The 18,558-nt window shown below is 46.9% G+C and overlaps 1 protein-coding gene across 1 annotated transcript; it reads right to left on the minus strand.

The window, feature by feature from the left end:
- Nucleotides 1-8,065: 8,065 nt before the first annotated feature.
- On the minus strand, nucleotides 8,066-18,353 carry Thoc3 (THO complex 3). Its single transcript, XM_021180852.1, has 6 exons — nucleotides 17,950-18,353; nucleotides 17,211-17,367; nucleotides 15,584-15,788; nucleotides 13,140-13,301; nucleotides 12,928-13,028; nucleotides 8,066-9,453 (listed from the first exon to the last, which is right to left on the minus strand). Exons 1-6 carry the CDS (start codon nucleotides 18,349-18,351, stop codon nucleotides 9,290-9,292), a joined length of 1,191 nt encoding a protein of 396 aa, XP_021036511.1. The 5' UTR covers nucleotides 18,352-18,353; the 3' UTR covers nucleotides 8,066-9,289.
- Nucleotides 18,354-18,558: the final 205 nt, after the last annotated feature.

Here is an 18,558-nt window from a genome sequence, read left to right on the forward strand (position 1 = left end):
ATAAGAGAACAAGCTGAGCAAGCCAGGAGAAGCAAGCCAGTAAGCATAACCCCTCCATGGCCTCTGCATCAGCTCCTGCCACCAAGTTCCTGCCCTGTGTGAGTTCCTGTCCTGACTTCCTTTGGTGATGAACAGCAATGTGGAAGTGTAAGCTGAATAAACCCTTTCCTCCCCAACTTGCTTCTTGGTCATAATGATTTGTATAGGAATACAAACCCTGATTACGATAGTTCTCATGTTTAGCTAGGGTCTCTAAACTTATTTGGCATTCTACTCAAAATGGCAACTCCTTTCCCATACATTTCTGTACTCTACACTTACCCGGTAGTACTGGGCCTGTGATAGACATGGAGGTAGATCAATGATTGGGTCAGACAAGGTCCCCAGCACATATGTGGCAGGTTAGAGAGACAATCACAAAACAAGCCAACAGATGAGCAGCTCCAGATGGTGACAGCTGCACACTGGTTTTACCATGGCACCTTCCCTACACAGAACCACATGATTCTCAATGCTGACAATGAACAAACCCCGCTTCGAGTGGACCTGTAGAGCTGGAACACGGGACGAGGGGAAGCCAGCTGAGACCCGAGACGACCAAAGGCCGAGCTGCTGAGCGAGGAGGCTCTCACTGCCCAAGAACACAGCACAGATCTGAGGGCCGTGCACTGAGAGGCCCGTTTAATGTCCTGAGCACAAGAGATCTAACCAGGGATCCTCTTTGAATGATTTGTCTCTATGTGTGCTTATGTGTTCCAGTAAGAGTACCTATGTGAAGGCTGTAACCATGTGGGCTTTTTAAAGCCTGCCCCAGCTCCCAAATAATGACACAGAGACTTACTTATAAATAATGTTTATCGGACTTAAGCTAGGCTTACTCTCCAATTAGCTTGTAACTTATACTAACCCATTTATACTAATCTAAGTCCACGACATGGCTAGTAAGTTACCCCTCCTCGGTTTCATACAGCCAGCTTCCTCCGAGTCTGTGCCTGATTCTCCTAGAGTCATCTCTCTTCCTGGACATTCCACCTACTACTTCTTGCCTTTGCTATAGGCCATCAGCCTTTTAATAGACCAATCAGAAGCTCAGCCTAGGGCGTGTTCCCAATATATTGAGACAGGTGTTGCTTCATACCAAAGTCTGGCCTGTAACCAGATGTCTGTCATTTCAGAAATCATCATTTATATAACACAGAGGCAATCTTTATACAGTACATAAAAACATTACTCCAACAGAGGGTCAAGGGACTTCCCCAGAATTTGTTCTTTCCTTCCACCTTGTTGGTTTTGTTTGTTTGTTTGTTTACTGTTTTCCTTGGTTTTGTTTTCCCAGACAGGGTCTCACTATGTACCTCTGGCTGTTCTAGAACTCACTACAAAGACTAGGCTGGCCTTGAACTCACTGAGATCTGTCTGCCTCTGCCTCCCAATGCCCATCTGTCTTCCAGCTTGTTTTGAGATAGACGCTCCTGCTGTTTTGGCTGCTGTTCTGTCTGGCCAGGAAAGTTCAGGCTAGTTCTCCTGTCTCTACCTCCTATCTTTTTTTTTTTTTTTTTTTTTTTTTTTTTTTTTGGTTTTTCAAGACAGGGTTTCTCTGTGTAGCTCTGGCTGTCTTAGAACTCACTGTAGACCAGGCTGGCCTCGAACTCAGAAATCCACCTGCCTCTGCCTCCCAAGTGCTGGGATTAAAGGTGTGCACCACCATGCCTGGCTCTACCTCCTATCTTACCATCGATATATCACTTCCACATCTAACTTTTTCCTAGGATCTGAGATCAAATAAGATCATTATCTCTTTTACCCAATGAGATCTCACCCCAGATCCTGACTGCTCTTTTATGAAACCACTGTATTAGTCAAAGTTCTCAAAAGAGCAGAACCAATAGCATGAGCGTCTCTCTATGAAAAGAGGATTCATTAGACTGACTAACAGGGTGGAGTCCAAATAGTGCAACAATGGCTGGATCCTGATGCAAAGGCCAAGAGCAGGGTAGTTGCTCGGTCCACAGCTGGGTGTTTCTGCAGTGCTAATCTGGAGCTGGAGTCATGAGGAATTCCTAAAGAGCTGCTGTCTTCAGTCTAGTCTGGAAATCACAGAGAAGTAGGTTCTAAAACCACGGGAGGGATGCTTCAGCAACAGGGCAGATGAACTTGACAAAGAGTAAGAACAAGCAGGCAAAAAGTAAAAGCTTTGCTTCTGTGTGGCTGCAAACAGCTCCTCAAATGATCCACTGGCAAAATCCCTCAGGTGGGTCCACAGCCAGCAGCTTGGGTTTTAATGGATTCCAGATGCAGCCAAGGTAACAGCCAGGGTCAGCCATCACAACAGCTACCACACTGAAGTCTAACCATGACTGCATCATGTCCTGACAGGTCATGTCCTGTGACATAGACGACTGACCTGTGCATCTGAGCCGTCAGCACCACGCTCAGGTGCTCCACAGGCTTGGTATCAAGGCTGAGTGGACTCTCCCGCCTTCATCTGTCTGTTGCCTTCTGCTCACTCTTCTCTGAGTACACAGTGAACACACTGGCACCTGTCCCACATAGAACCATGTGACTCCCAGTGTGGACAGTAAAACCCCTACAGTTTCTGAGGTTTATATCTACGCCACCGTTAGGTCTCCTCTACTTGAAGCTAGATCTGTCATTCAAGGCAGGGTCATAACACAGTGGAAGGAACATGGGCTTCAAGCCAATGCACTGACCCCGGGTCCTGGACACAGTCCTAACTTTCCTGCTGAACGGATACAGCAGAGGTTTCCTCCACTCTTTCCCTGTACAAGCCCAGCAGAGGGGCCTCAGATACTTTTCAGTTAAACCAACAAAGACCATGAGGCTGTTCAGCTGCCAGTCTGGAGATGCGGTCCACCGTGAACACTCAGTAAAGAGCTGTTCCAGTCACAGTCCTCATCACCTTCAAGATGAATTTCACAGTGACATCTCATTCCAGGAGAAAAACTTTCAGGTTGGCTTTGATTCCCATTCTGGTACAGCTAAGACCACGTTCTAATTGCCTGCACTCAAGGGCATCACCGGGTGCTCTGACTCTTTGCTCCGTCTGCCCCCTACTCCCTGACCAGTGTCATTAACAGCGGAGTTAGGAAAAGCATGAGCTCGCCAGTCATTCATGGCAGCCTCTGAGTGAGTGGTGACCAAGCATACACAGGTGACTCTTGGCAGGTTACCATGGCACTGCTATTTGAGTGACATCTCATACCCAGTCTTCTTTCCCTGACTTATAAAAGATGAAGATATTAGATATCTTTAAACTCACAACTTGGGGATGGGGACATAGCCCGGTTGCAGAGCGAGTGCTTTCCCCAGCATATGTGAGGTCCTGGACTGAAGACCCAACATCCCAAAAATACAGAAATTAAACATTGTACCTCCATTTGGCAAGAACTTCAAACATAAAAAAAACAAAGGTAAATCTTAATTGCTGATTCAACAGTTTTCAATACACTGTGGATTCAATGAAAATGTCCCTTGGGCTGGTGAGATGGCTCAGTGGGTAAGAGCACCCGACTGCTCTTCCGAAGGTCCAGAGTTCTAATCCCAGTAACCACATGGTGGCTCACAACCATCCGTAACGAGATCTGGCGCCCTCTTCTGGAGTGTCTGAAGACAGCTACAGTGTACTTACATGTAATAAATAAATAAATCTTAAAAAAAAAAAAAGAAAATGTCCCTCATAGGCTCCTGTATTTGAAAACCAGGTCCCCACTGGGTGGCGCTGTTTCAGGAGGTTATGGGGCACTTAAGGAGGTACAGCCTTGCTGGAGGAAGCACATCGCTGGGGATAAGTTCCGAGTTTGCAGGTTTATAGCCTCGCATATGTCCAGCCTGCCCCTCTGCTCTGCATTTGTCCTTAGATATGGGATGGGTCAGCTGTCTGTTCTGGCTGCCATTCCTCCTCCAGTCATTACTGACTCTCCCTGTGGAACCATCAACCAAAATAAAAGTTGCTTTCGGTCATGGTATTTTATCACAGCTATACAAAGTAACTAATACAGTGTGAAGGCTGTGGGAGGAGATCCTGAGAAACACTGGATGTTCCTTTGCAAGTTCCGCCCCAACCCATCTTTATGAAAGTCTATCCTAGACCACTTTCCTTCTCCCCTTGGCTCAGAGCATGGAGAATGTCCTTCCTACAGCAGAGTGTGCACAGCATCAGCACAGCACCCGCATGACAAAAGGGGCTTGTTACCAAACACCCGTCATGTGCTGGGCATCGTCCTGTGCTGACAAGCTCTACCCTAAGCCTCTCTGTTATTGCACACATTTTACAGAGAACCACGTGGCTCAGTGGAAGAGCAGCTGCCCAGTGTGTGTTTGGGTTTGATCGCCAGCACTCCAAAACAAAATTCAAAAATGTGTTTTAAAAGAAAGAAAACTCACAAGGGTGCAGCAGCTTATCCAGATGCTTGAGGAGAGGGACCTAGGCCATCCGTCTCATCCTCCTCACCCGCCAGCCTGCCTTACATGCTCACCGTGCTCACTGCACATTGGCATTGAGTCTCCTGCCCTGACCCTCCTCCTCCCCTCCAGTCTTCACACTCCACTGTCTTCTCCACCCGGCTGCTGCCCTCTTCCTCATGTGGCCTCTGCTCCACACAGGAGGACACAGTACAAGACTTGCATGGAAACAACCTCCTCCTCTTCTTCCTCTTCCCCCTCCTCCTCCTCCTCTTCTCCCCTTTCCCTCTTCCTCTTCTCCCCTCTCCCTCTTCTTCCTCCTGCCCCTCCCCCTCCCTCTTCTTCTCCTTTTTCCCCCTCCTTCCCCCTCCTCCTGTTCCTTCTCTTCTTTCCTTTCCTCCTCCTCCTCCATTCCCCCCCCCCCAAGTGCCTCAGCTACCTGGAGCTCTGCCCTCTTCCCCATACTGTCCACTAGCAAGCAGCTTTGAGTTACACTCTCCTTGTTCATCACAAACCCATTACAGATCCAAACAGGCCGTGAGCAAAAAGTGCCTCTAACAACGTTTCTCCGTGCCCACCTGCTGTGCCCAGGTGTGGTGGCTCAGTCTTCTTCTGGTGTGTCACTACTGGCAGTTAGAGGTGTCACCTGGACTGTGCCAGTGTCAGGGGAGAAAAGGCAACAGGTTACCTGCACGTAGGTACTGAGTCTTCAGTGAGCTCCAGTGGAAGGCATCTCTGCTCCCTACTCTTAGGACAGGGTTGCCCTTTCAAGTCTGAGGGTTTTCTCCTCCACAGAGGGTTGACACTCCATGGTTCTCTCTTTCCATGATTAAGCCTTCAGGGAAGGAATCTACACTTCAGAGTTAAGGGACTCAAAAACATACCAATAACTTGTCTTCTTTTTACATGTGTGTTTTGTCTGCATTTATGCATGTACACCACGCACACAGTGTCTGTGGAAGCAGAGACAGTGAACTTCCTGCAACTGGAGTTATGGATAGTTGTGAGCCATGTGTGGGTGCTTGGAACAGATCCTGGGTCCTCTGCATGAGCAGCAAGTGCTCTTAGCTGCTGAACCCTCTCTGCAGGCCCTCCCTCCCACTCTTTAAGCCCACCCACACATCACATTATACTCCCATCAGTGCACACGGGCACACACAGGCCTTTAAGGATCTGAGTCTCCTGTCTCCCAACCCCCAAGATGCCACATCTGTCTTCTGAGCGCAGCATTGGGCTTACTGAGTTCCTTTGATCCGCTTCTCTGCCCACGGATACCAGCATATACCCAGGACTCGCTGCCCTGCCTCCTCATCCCCTCTGCCTCTGTCCTATCTTCAAGCCTTGCCTTGAACCCATTAAAGAGGCAGGACAAAGGCTCCTCACACACACCTCAGGAAATCTTACCATGTAACATCTCATGCCATCACAGTACCAGGGCTGCCACAGCAGTGTCCTCATCTCACCCCCAACCCCCACCTCCCAGAGATAGGGTCCCGGTATTGTAGTCCTGGCTGGGCTGAAACTCTATGTGGACTCTACCTCCTATGTGCTAGAATTAAAGGTGTGTGCCACCATGCCCAGCTAAAAGTTTCTATCCTTTACCTTTTCCTACCTCCAGGCCAACACACGATATAGGTCAGAGAACAGTAAATACGTCTTACCCTGCCAAACAAAACCCAGTCCTTAGTCGACTGTCAGCCTCCCACCAGCTCTGTACCACAGAATGCACTGGAACCACGGGGAGCCCTGGGTCGAGGACACACAAAGTCATTCTTCTGATGGACAGGACGTCCAAAACTTCCTAGGCAAAGCTGGGTTCAAGGTTTGTCCCAGCACTCAGGAGGCAGAGGCAGGTGGATCTCTTGAGTTTGAAACCAGCCTGGTCTACAGAGTGAGTTCCAGGACAGCCAAGGATACACATGAAAACCCTGTCTCTATGAGATGAAAATAACAGGACAGACAGACAGACACAGACAGAGAGAGAGAGAGCGAGCGAGCTCACAAGCAAGCAAGCACTGTGCAAAGACTGCCACTAAGGGGAGCCCTTTCCCCAGGGGACTCGTGTACAGCTGTAGACCTCCGCCAGGTGACAGGGGATCTCTAGATAAGCAGTGCGCACCTCTTTACCCAAACTGAGGGAACTGAGGGTGGAAAATTCCACACATATGAAGACAGAACCAGAAACCAGTTCTCCTCCAACACTAAGGGAAACAGGTACAGTAGTGACCACAGGAATTAAAAACCAAGAACAATGTGTCCAAGTGTGCTTCGGTAACAGGAACACCACTGGACATGGGCTGTTAGGAAGGTCCCTGGCGGGCTGTTAGAAAACCAACAGAAACATTCCTGAGCCCAAGACTGAAATCAACAGATCACCTCACTAACCGGGGACCCAGGGCTTTCATCCTGTGAAACACGATGACTGGCAATCTGCAGACACATCTAGGCCTTCTAGTCAACCTAGATCTGAACAAGATCACATGGTGACTAGCAGTGTTACCCATAATCCCCAGTATCATAAAGCCAAAAATACCCTCCACACTGGCTCAAAGACACACTGCCTCAAAGCAACAAAAAACATTTCAGAAACGTTTGAGGACTCACTGCATGGTGGTGTTTGGCAATGTCTAATTTAATTTCTCCATGGAAATAGTAGCATGGAGGCCAGATGACAGTGCTGTAGAGCTGGTCCGATCCTCCCACCACGAGGATACTGGGATCTGAACGTAGGCTGTCAGGTTTGGATGCAGGTGTCTCTACCCACTGAGCCATCTCACCAGCCCTGCAGAGCATTTGCCTTACGCAGCAAGGCATGGTCAAGTAGAAGGTAAAGGCCGATTCTTAGATGCTCATTTGCTGACTTCTTTAGCGATGTTCTTAAAGCGCTGCTTGTCCTTACCAAGAGTGACTTCCGTGATGCCTGGAACAGAATGACCTGGAGAAGGAGCTCAATAGCTTGCTCTTCTCTGTTGCCCTTAACAACCTGCGGGTGGGTACGCCTCTGGGAAATCTCCATTGCTTCTTCTCGCCACCTTGTGGTTTTAAAAGTATAAACTGAGAATGCAGACAGGACGCAGGAGGGACTTCGCCTTTCAGCCGCCCGGGATTCAGTCCATCAGGGACACCTTCTTCCATTCTCACTGGTGACAGAGTGCTTACTCCAGAGAGGTCCCGGCAACAATGGTGACACCTGCCTATAATGGTAGCATTCAGAGAGCTGAGGCAGGAGGACAGTGAGCTCAGGCCAACTGTACACATACTGAGAACTTGCATCAAAGCAGTTAACTGGCTTTCTTCCATCCCTGTGTGCTGTGGAAGTTCACTCCCGTCAGTCAGATCATCCATATATGGCCTCACTCCTACATCTCCTGGACCTTGACTTCATTCTAATTTATCTCAATCTGATTTTGTATTTGTCTGTTTTACAGTGTTTGTTTGCCTTAATGTGCTCTAATATAAAACCTGGTGGAACAAGGCCAGATGTGCACCCGCTCGTATAAACAGATGCTTTTAAAATACCGCAGCAGCCAGCAGTGCAGTTCAGGAATCTTGCTTTGAATGATAGACTGGACCATAAGCTCTCAAATTTAAGACCAAAATAGAATTTAAAACTGCAGTATCTTCCTGGAATAAAGACAGTAACTTTAGACACCTCATAACGAAAGCCAGTTTTATTGAATGCTCAGTTCTCAAAATCTTTTTCAAAAATCCCATCCCTATGCTGCTACCCTCCCTCTAAACCAGTACCGCCTAAGCAGCATGTCCAACAAACTCTGCCATGGTCAAATCCAGAAAACAGGGCACTCCCAGAGGGAGAGGGCATGCTATGTACTCATGTGATGGGCTATCTTGGCTGTCAACTTTGACTGCGGCATCTGGAAACACCGAAACCCAACCAGCAGGGCACACCTGTGAGAGATTTTCCTTGATCCTCTGAGGTGGGAAGACCCGCCCTAAATCTGGGACACACACGCTGGTGGCAGCCTATATAAAAGGACAGGGAAAAAGCAAGCTATGGCTTTTCCCCTGCTTGCCCTCACTCTCACCGCCTGGTTCATCTACCCTGCTGCATTCCTCTGCTGGTAACCACAGAACCTACTTCTTCAGGATTCCAACAACGATCAGCAGCTCTCCAGGAATTCCTCAGGACTCCAGCACCAGATTAGCACTGCTGAGACATCCAGTGAACAACTGAACAACTACTGAATCCTTGGCCTTCCCATCAGGAGACAGCTGGACTGACTACCCAGACCACAGCCTCTAAGCCATTCTGATAAAATCCCATACGGAGACACAGATATATACACAGACAAACAGATGTTCCACATCAGTTCTGTTCTTAGGCAGATAGTCTACCAGTTTTGTTCCTCTAGAGAACCCTAAAACAAAACAGACCATGACCTGTACTTGCAAAATCCTCATTAGCTAGCTGTCAGCAGGTGGGGAGGGATGGAAACTGCTAACACAAAATACACCAACACAAAACCCAGGAGGTGGGGCTGGGGATGGAGCTAATGTGGGGCACTTGCTCACCACAGTAAAGCTAGTTCAGTTCTCCAGTACCACAGAGAGGGTTAAGGTATGCTCAGCCTGACCAAAGAGTTTTGGGTGGTTTTGATTTTTGGGGGTTTTTTTTGTTTCTTTTTTTTTGTCATTTATGACATTTATAAACATTTACAGTGCCTACAAGTCCAAAAGACTACATTGAACTATACAAAAGGAAGGTCTGCACCCAGCCTCCTCTCCCATCAGGTCCTCTCAGGAGTCATTAGGAAGCCAGGCCTCCTCTCCCTGAAAGGTACAGTCATTAGGCAGCCCATAGTCCACCTGGCCTCCTGCCTCCTCTCTCCTCTCGCTGTCGGCCCTCTCAGGAGTCATTGGGAAGTCCAAACAGCTTCACAGTTCCAGCCTCCCGACTGCTGTCATATTTGCCATCTTTGTCATCACAGGCAAAAGCCAGCAGAGGCCTCTTGGGGTGCCAAGCCACGGTGAAAGTCGGGGACTCACACTGCACCTCCCATAGCTTGTCTCCTACGGAAAGGAACAGAATGTTATTAAGTAACACATTCATTAAGTATTTGACATACAGATATGTCACACACAAGTAGGTGACAGGCAGATTAACTTATGAGTCTAGGCCTCTATACTCCCTGGAAAAACAATTTCCATGGCTTGCTAATAAGCACCTTACAGACAGCTTGTCCTTACTGAATGCCAGTGACAATTACCAGCTATGGTTTGCTAAACACCTTACAGACAGCCTGTCCTTACTGATTGCCAGTGACAGGCCTGTAAGGCAGAGACGATTCTTAAATGAGAGGGAATAGTGGGGTCTTAACAAAGTTACTAAGAAAAACGAAGGCATAGACCTCATATACCACAAAGCCTTGCAAACAACCTTTTCCCAAAAGTTTACTTCTAATTTGTTGAAATTATACATGATTTCTTTCAGGTGTGCTCCAAATTTTCTCCCTAAAAGTTAAGACTTACAACGTGGGAGCTGGAGAGATGGCTTAGCAGCTAAGAACATTGGCTGTTCTTCTAAAGGACCCACATTCAAATCCCAGCACCTACGTGGCAGCTCATTGCCACCTGTTTAACTCCAACCCAAAGGGATCCAGCTCCCTCTATGAGCAGAAGGCACACTGTTATGCCAGGCATACAGGCAAAACAAAACAGACAAACAGCAAATAAATGGTTTGGGTTTTGGTTTTTTAAATAAAGACATACAGTGTAGTACCAATATAAAGTTCCTGGATATGCTGAATGGTACACATCTAACAAGCCAACTATATGGCCTACCAATTATATTGTATACTATTAAAATGTGTTCATGTATATGTGTAAGTACATATTTTTGTTTTATATATATATATATATATATATATATATATATATATATATACACACACACACACACACACATACATGAAGTGTTTAAAGTAATTCTATGTCAGGGACAGCCATCTCCAGCTTCTCTGAATTCCTCCTAGGCTCTGTGGACACACCCTGTAGTTCCTGGTGTCACTACCACACAACTCGCACTTTTCTTTAGGTGCTTAATTCTGTATCATTTGTTATGGATTTGGTTAAGATAAAAATTTACACAACCCAAGAAAACCAAAGCAATCATGAAAACACCTGAGATGTCCCTAGGTAACCACGCAGCTTTGCAGACTTGAGTGCTGTGAGCCAGCTTACGTCAACTTAACAACAAGCTAGCCACTGGAGTGGAGGGAGCCTCCACTGAGAAAACACCCCCACAAGAGTGGGCTGTAGGACATTTTCTTAATTGGTGACTGATGGGGTTGGGGAGGGGTGACACACAATTAATTGTGGGTGGTGCCACTGCTGGGCTGGTGGTCCTGGTTCTATAAGAAACAAGGTGAGAAAGCCATGGGGAGCAAACCAGTAAGCAGCACCCCTCCACGGCCTCTGAATCAGCTCCTGCCTCCAGATTCCTGCCCTGCTTGAATTTCTGTCCTGACTTTCTTTGATGATGAAGTGTGATAAGAAGAGTGAAACAGGGGCTGGAGAGATGGCTCAGCAGTTAAGAGCACTGACTGCTCTTCCAAAGGTCCTGAGTTCAAATCCCACAACCACATGGTGGCTCACAACCATCTGTAATAGGATCTCTTCTGGTGTGTCTGAAGACAGCTACAGTGTACTTACATATAATAAATAAATAAATCTTAAAAAAAAAAGAAGTGTGAAACAAATAAACCCTCTTCTTCCCAGGTCACTTTGGTCGGTGGTGTTCATCACAGCAGGAACAACACTAACTAGGATGAGTACCCTTGAGCTATAATAGCTTACTGCAAAGCTAATCCCTAAACCATGCAGTGCTAACCGTGGGAGGCTGAGACCACCATCCCAGGCGACCAGCTCAGACAGACCAGTGCCAACTGGGTGGTGTGTCTGAACGCTGAAGTAACTGTTAAAATGGAGTTCTATTCTATAGATAATCAATCAAAATCAAAACTCATTCTTATGTTCTTTCAGACTTAACTACAAAAAATATTCAGGAATTATACCTAATGTTATTTACTCCAATAAAAAAATGCATAGACAGAAAAAAAAGACTGAAAAGAAGTGTACAAAAAGTTAGTCATATTTATTGCTAAAGAATGGACATACGGGCCAGGCGTGGTGGTGCACGCCTTTAATCAGCACTCGGGAGGCAGAGGCAGGCGGATTTCTGAGTTCAAGGCCAGCCTGGTCTACAAAGTGAGTGCCAGGACAGCCAGAGCTACACAGAGAAACCCTGTCTCAAAAAACCAAAAAAAAAAAAAAAAAAGAATGGACATAAAAAGAGGCAAGGCTAGCAAAGGAGTTCACGAGGTAAAGGCATTTGCCAAGCAACCCTGGTGACCTGAGCTCACCCCCAATGCTGGTGTCAGTAACTGGTTGTTACCCTGTCCACATTCTGATATACCCAAGGTCACATGAAATTCTCAGGCTGCTTTGTCTGAGTTCTTTGAGTACAGACTGCCCTAAAGGCCCTGTGTTGCTGACCCAAGATCAATAACCAGCCCTTTACGATGCAGTCTACATGGTGCAAACAGTTCAGTAAGACTGTGCTGGTCAGTTTGAATAGAAAACAATCTGCTAAGGGTACCTCAGTGAACTTATGTCTAGATTAGGCATGCCTGAGAGGCATGAGCTCCCTGAAGTGGGAATACCCGATGGCTGTGGATCTCAGGGGACCCTGGACTGAATGACAGAAGGGCAGCTGAGCACAAACACGTCTTCATGGCTCTCTGCTCGACTGTGGCTGTAGTGATCTGCCAGGCCTGACATGATGAGCTGTAACCTAAGAGTGAGCCAAAGAAGCCCTTTCCCCACAAAGCTGCTTTTCCTAAGGGCATTTTATCACAGCCACAGGAAAAGAAACAAGACAAAGATTATCACAACTTGTTGATAATTACACAAAATTCATCAGAAAGATAAATATTCCATGTTTGCTCTCATTTGGGGGTCCTAAATTTTACAGATAAATCATGTATTTACAAATGAGCAAGGAACACTGAAAACTGACAGGTGTCAGAGCCAGGCAGTGGGGTTTGGGAGGAGTTCACATAAATGCCTGTTCTTTGTGTCTAATTTGAGAACATTTTAGCTCGGCATGAGGATGTTCTACTTTAACCCCAGCACTCAGAAAGTAGGGACAGATCCTCTCTGTAAATTCAAAGACAGTCTCATCTTCATCAGGGGTTCCAGTCAGAACTACAGAGTGAGACCCTGTCTCAAAACAAAACAAACCACCTTTTTAAAACTGTATTTTTAAACAGTGGAAGAAATCATGCAAAAGCAAAGTGTTCCCTTCAGACCTGGCACTCGGCTCTTGTCCTGCCCTCCGACAGGAAACTGACAGTCCTATCAACAAATGTCTCAACAACACAAACCCATCTGATACTACTGGTGAAGTAGCAGTGTACAGAGCTAAAACGTGAACAGAAAAAGCCTAGGCCAGATACTAAACACAAAGGATTCAAATTAAGATACCTGTCTCGACTTCAGCTATATCAATGAAATGGTCCTCCGAAGCCGACGCCAGCATTTTCCCATCGTGGCTAAAACTGAGGGTCCTCACAGGCCAATCTAGTCTATGACAGGATGGAGAGAAACATCAGTTACCCCCCCCAAAACATCTGAGTTACCCCCAAATGAAAGAGGAAAGGTTGATTTCCCATAGGAAAAGACTGTCAGTTACACACCTGGAAAAGCACCGCACGCACACTAACTCGTCAACGTCCCAAAGGCTGACCAAGGCATCTGCACTTCCTGTGGCAAAGTATTTCCCCATGGGGTCAAACTTGATACAGATGCAGTTAGAAGGATGGGCATTGATGGACTGCACAGGCTTCAGTTCTGGGTAGCTGAGAAACAAGACGCATAGCCGTCAATGTGTAGAAGAGGGCCAAAGCACTAAGATACCAAGGGAAAAAACAGTAACAAAACTTCCCTAAAGGAATAAAACAAAAGGTTTGCTCAAGTACAAGAGCACAACACAGGCCTACATATACATGAGCAGGGACCATCTAGCATCTAGATGAACCAGTAAGATTACTGCACCTCACAGAAAATTAGACATCTCTAGACTTCTTGAGAGCATCACTCTGGGGCAAAAGAAAGGGCAGCACACCTAAGACACAGAAGCAAAAAAGCAAATCCAGGACTGTTATACCTAGCAAAACTATCCAATACACAAACACAAATAGCGAGGTACAGTATCTACAAGTCTACAGATATAACTCCTTCAATATCCTCCATTAATATGATTTTCGTTTTGTTTTGTTTAACGTGGGATTCTGAAGTGGAAACTTAAAGGTTCTTTGGAAAGTCAGTTGTGTTGGATGGTGTTTTGCTGGGGCAAACACATAACATAGGTTTTTCCTGAAGCAGACACAGGAGAAAGGATGTTTTGCTAAAGCAAACACAAGAAAGGACTGGTGAGGAAGGATTCTTCACTAATGATGTGTGTCTGTCAGGACTCCATGGAGAATCACACCAAAAAACTTCTGGTGGTGTGCTGTGGCTTCCAAGGACTCATGTTCTTTGGCAGAGTGATGTCGGCTGATACAGACTCATGTGGAGTTTTGCTAAGACAGACTCATGTGCTGAGGTAAGACACATGATGAGACCTGTGGAGGACGCATGATGTTGTAGGGAGTACAAACAAGACTCAACGGAGGAATGGGGTCTGCTTGAAGAAAGCTAGCTCTATAACGATTCTCACATCATCGCTTCTACTTATCCTGTTTCCTCCTGCTGACTCAAGCCGATTCTGCTAACCTCGCTGTCTCTGCTAGGTGGTGCCACTGCTGCTAATTCATGCTGCTAGCCTGACTCTACCGAACTAGACTACTGATATATTCGTGAAGTATTTACTAGTGGATCAAGCTGCCGCTGCTGACCTGTGAACTGAACGGCTGATTTCCTGACAACGCAGATGGGAATTGCTCCAAAGAACAATTTCTAAAAAGGTCTATTTCCCCCGTATCCTTTCTTTTCCACTACCTCTAGTGAGTAGTTGGCTAGATGGGAGGTTAAAACATTTAAGAGCCATCATTCAAAGTAAGCTTTGAAAAATGAGAAGCTACAGGACTCCCAGCAAACGTCACCCTCTCCATCAAAGTGGCGATGGCCATCTGCCCTGCATTACTCACCGGCACAGCAGCGAGCAGAGCCCCATGGCCCTGATTCTTCATTTTACATTTTCGTTTACTTATACAAATGCTCACTAAAATCCCACTGTTAAGACCAGCACTAGGAAGGCATTAGCAATTCAATGGAAAACAGTACAAACACAGTCCTCTCTACCATGAAATTGCTAATGCAATGAGAAACCGAGATGATGTGCACATTAGAATACAGAATTAAGAAATGCTTCCTCCTGGGGCTGGAGAAATGACTCAGTGTAGGAGCACTGGCTGCTCTTCCAGAGGACCCGGGTTTGATTCCCAGCAACCATGGCAGCTCACAACCATCTGTAATTCTAGTTCCAGGGGATAGGACACCCTCACAGGAACATACACGCAGGCAAAACACCAAAGAACACAAATTAAATAAACAAATCATTAAAAAAAAGAAGGGGGCTGGAGAGATGGCTCTGTGGTTAAGAGCACTGGATGCACCTCCAGAGGACCAGAGTTCGATTCCCAGCAACCACATGGCAGCTCACAGCTGTATCTAACTCCAGGTTCAGGAGACCTGACACTCCTATCAACCAGTCAGCAAGCACACGAATGGTGCATAGACATACATGGCAGGCAAAACACCCATACACATAAAATTTTTTAAAAAAAAGAAATAGGAAGGGCATAAGATACACTAAAACCCTCTAATCTTGGAGAGGCGAGGATGAAGTGACTTTGCTAGAGGGAAAGTGATATTTAAGCTGAAACTTTGAGAGAGTGAATTAGCCACAATTCAAGGTGCATCAAGTACCCTGGGCTGGCTGGCTAATAATTGAACGTTTACAAGCCTCAGTTCCCTCTGGATCAACAGGAAAATGTATAATCAGTATCAGTAAGAATTCATAAAATCCAGACTGCCTAAAAGAAGGTAGGATTTTTTTCTTTAATACTCTCTATCTTTCAAGTCTTTTGGGACAGGCTCACAGCTAACAGAGGTCTGACAATCCCGGGCAGCACCTCACCTGAGGATGTTGATGCAACCGTTGCCGTTGGTCAGGAAGAACATGTTGTTGTCGTTGTTCCACGAGATTTCATTGACCTCAAACTTGAACTGCTCCTCCGCTTTGGAGCGGTGTGTCTTGGCATCAATGAAGGTCACGACGTCGTCCTTGTTGCCCACAGCGATGGTCTGCCCGTCGGGACTCCAGCAGATGTTAATGTTCTCCCCTGGGAACGCAGATATAATCCGTCAGCAAGCTCACCTTTGCCCATCAGCCTCCAGAGTTCATTCTGCTCTCCTGGAAAGAAGATCAGAGCTACCTTCAGCACTTACTCCTCACCAAATCAATGGAAGGAAGCTTCCGATGACCCAGAGGCAACCGTGAGTCTAGACATTTGTCAAAGCACCACCCCACTCCAACCCCTGGTACCAGTCTCATCAAAGTCACGCGTGTCCACACTCAACACAGGTTAAAATTTTCAACTTCATTAAACCAAAAACACCTTTTTTTTTTGTACTTTACTGTCTATAGTGCAGTTTAAAATCTATCAGAAAGTGTATCAAGAATTCTATTGTGGGAACTTGGTGGTGGTGATACATGCCTTTAAACCCAGCACATGGGAGGCAAAGGCAGGTGGATCTCTGAGTTCATGAGTCTAGCCTAGTCTACACAGTGAGTTCTACGATAGCCAGGGCTACACAAAGAAACCCTGTCTCCCCTTCAAAAATATATGTGTGTGTATATATGTATATGTGTGTGTATACACACACACACACACACATTTTCTCCACTGTGGGGCTAGAAATGGCTCAGTGGTTAAGAACACTTGGGTTTTTTTCCAAGGAGACCCAAGTTCAATTCCCTGTACCCACAATCCACAATCACCTATAACTACATTTATAGAGGATAAGACGCCTTCTTCCAGCACCTATACACATGTGGTACGTGTACACACGTACACATACGTACACATACACACACACACACACACACAGATGAAAATCTAAAATCAACAAAACTGCCTGCCTTACTTTGGGTTTTACTGCTGTGAAGAGACACCATGACCAAGGCAACTCTTATAAAGAACAACATTTAATTGGAGCTGGCTTAAATGTTCAGAGGTTCAGTCCATTATCATCAAGGTGGGAACATGGCAGCATTCAAGCAGACACGGAGCAGGAAGAGCTAAGAGTTCTACATCTTAATCCAAAGGCATACAGGAGAAGAGTGGCTTCCAGGTAAGCCAGGATAAGGGTCTTAAAGCCCACACCCACAGTGACACACTTCCTCCAACAAGGCCACACCTAATAGTGCCACTCCCTGGGCCAAGCATAATCAAACTACCACACTGCTTCTTAGAACACAGCCTTTAAACAAAACGCTCAACTTGCCAGATCGCCCAGGGTTTCTCAGCCATTGTAACCTGCCGGAATCTCCCAAACTCTCCACGCCTCTGGACACACCACTCTTGTATAGCTTCCACTGCTCTCCTATACATCTACAGCCTGCCAGAAAAGTGCTCGAATTCTGTTCCTGTCTTCTCCAGACAAACATATACAACCCATCCTGATAACCTGCACTTGCTACAAAGATGCTTGCTGCAGATCACACTAGCTTTTCCTCCCGAACCCCCTCTCTCTGAACTCACCTTTCGTGTTCACAGTGGCGATGCATTTTGTAGTCCTCACATCCCAGATGCGAATGGTTTTATCTCCAGATGCAGTGACAAAGAGGTCAGGGTTGCTTGGGTGCCAACACAGCTGGTCCACGCTATCCCCGTGGCCCCGGTAGTTGTTTTCTTTGACCTTAAAAGAACAGAATCCAGATGCCACTTTTATCCAAACAGTGGTACCTTGAAACCAGCAAAGATCTGGATAATTTAAAACAGAAATCCAATTCTTTTTCCAAAACTACACCACCACCACCTCGCCGCCCCCCACACCCCCACCCCATGAACCTCTCTGAGCTTCGACTTTGGCCCTTCCTGGCCTCCCTTCTTTCTTTTTCCACCACCACTTCAACCAACCTGTCCTGCGCTATCATTTTCAAATAAAGCCTTCCTCTCCACCCTAGGGGCTCTACCACCCCATTAGTCCCTTGCCACTCGTCACCAGGGCTCTTCTAGACCCTCACCACTTTCTGCCACCTGACTTCAACCTCCCCCGGCCCGCAGCCACGTCACCACACCTCTTTACTGCCACTAAGTTCGCTCTCTGCTCTCTGCTCTCCGCCAGGCAGCCTCACCCCCTTCGTCACCGCAACTCTTCCAGCCCCCTCAAACCCATTCCTCATCACCGCCAACGACAGGCCATACCCCTACCTCTCCTGCTTTTTCTCCCTCCGCACACAGCCCTCTTCTCCGCCAAGCCCGTGCCCTACAAGCTCACCAGCCGGTCCTTCTCCAGCAAGAACACGCTGGCAGTCTTGTCGAAGGACCCCGAGGCCAAGCGACGGCCATCGCAGCTCCAGGCGACCGAGTGCACCTTGGCACTATGCGCCGGGAATTCGCGTGTCTTGCTGTGGCCTCGGAAGAGTTCCTGCATCCCGAGCACGTAACGAGACGGGCCACTGCTCACTGAGCACCAGGGAGCCATCGAGCCGGGGCCGCTCTGGCCGAGGGCCGAGGGGCCCAGGACCGCAGCGGGCGCCGCCATGCCTCCCTCTTCACGGACCGCGCGCCGGAAGCTGGAGACTCTGAGTCTGGCGCCGTCGCCCTGCGCATGCGTTGAAAAAGCGCCGCGTCGCTCCGCGCTGGCGCCTCTCACTCGCAGAACTACAAATCCCGCCATGCAGCGCGCGTCCACCTTTCCCTCTTGAAATAGGACTGATTCTTCCTTAAATTCGCCTTTTGTTTTGTTTTGTTTTGTTTTGTTTTGTTTTGTTTTGTTTTGTTTTGTTTTGTTTTGTTTTGTTTTGTTTTGTTTTGTTTTGTTTTGTTTNTTGTTTTGTTTTGTTTTGTTTTGTTTTGTTTTGTTTTGTTTTGTTTTGTTTTGTTT

The sequence above is a fragment of the Mus caroli genome, chromosome 13 (assembly GCF_900094665.2).
Source record: "Mus caroli chromosome 13, CAROLI_EIJ_v1.1, whole genome shotgun sequence".
Classification (NCBI taxonomy): domain Eukaryota; kingdom Metazoa; phylum Chordata; class Mammalia; order Rodentia; family Muridae; genus Mus; species Mus caroli.

What these genes read in the sequence shown, in the direction of transcription:
- Thoc3 (XM_021180852.1), bottom strand. Translation starts at nt 18,351, where the DNA reads ATGGCGGGATTTGTAGTTCTGCGAGTGAGAGGCGCCAGCGCGGAGCGA. An exon ending in TGCTGGAGAAGGACCGGCTG is followed by an intron (nt 17,368 to 17,949) that starts GTGAGCTTGTAG and finishes TGTTCTTTTAAG; the next exon opens with GTCAAAGAAAACAACTACCG. An exon ending in TATAGCTGAAGTCGAGACAG is followed by an intron (nt 9,454 to 12,927) that starts GTATCTTAATTT and finishes TCCTTTCCGTAG; the next exon opens with GAGACAAGCTATGGGAGGTG.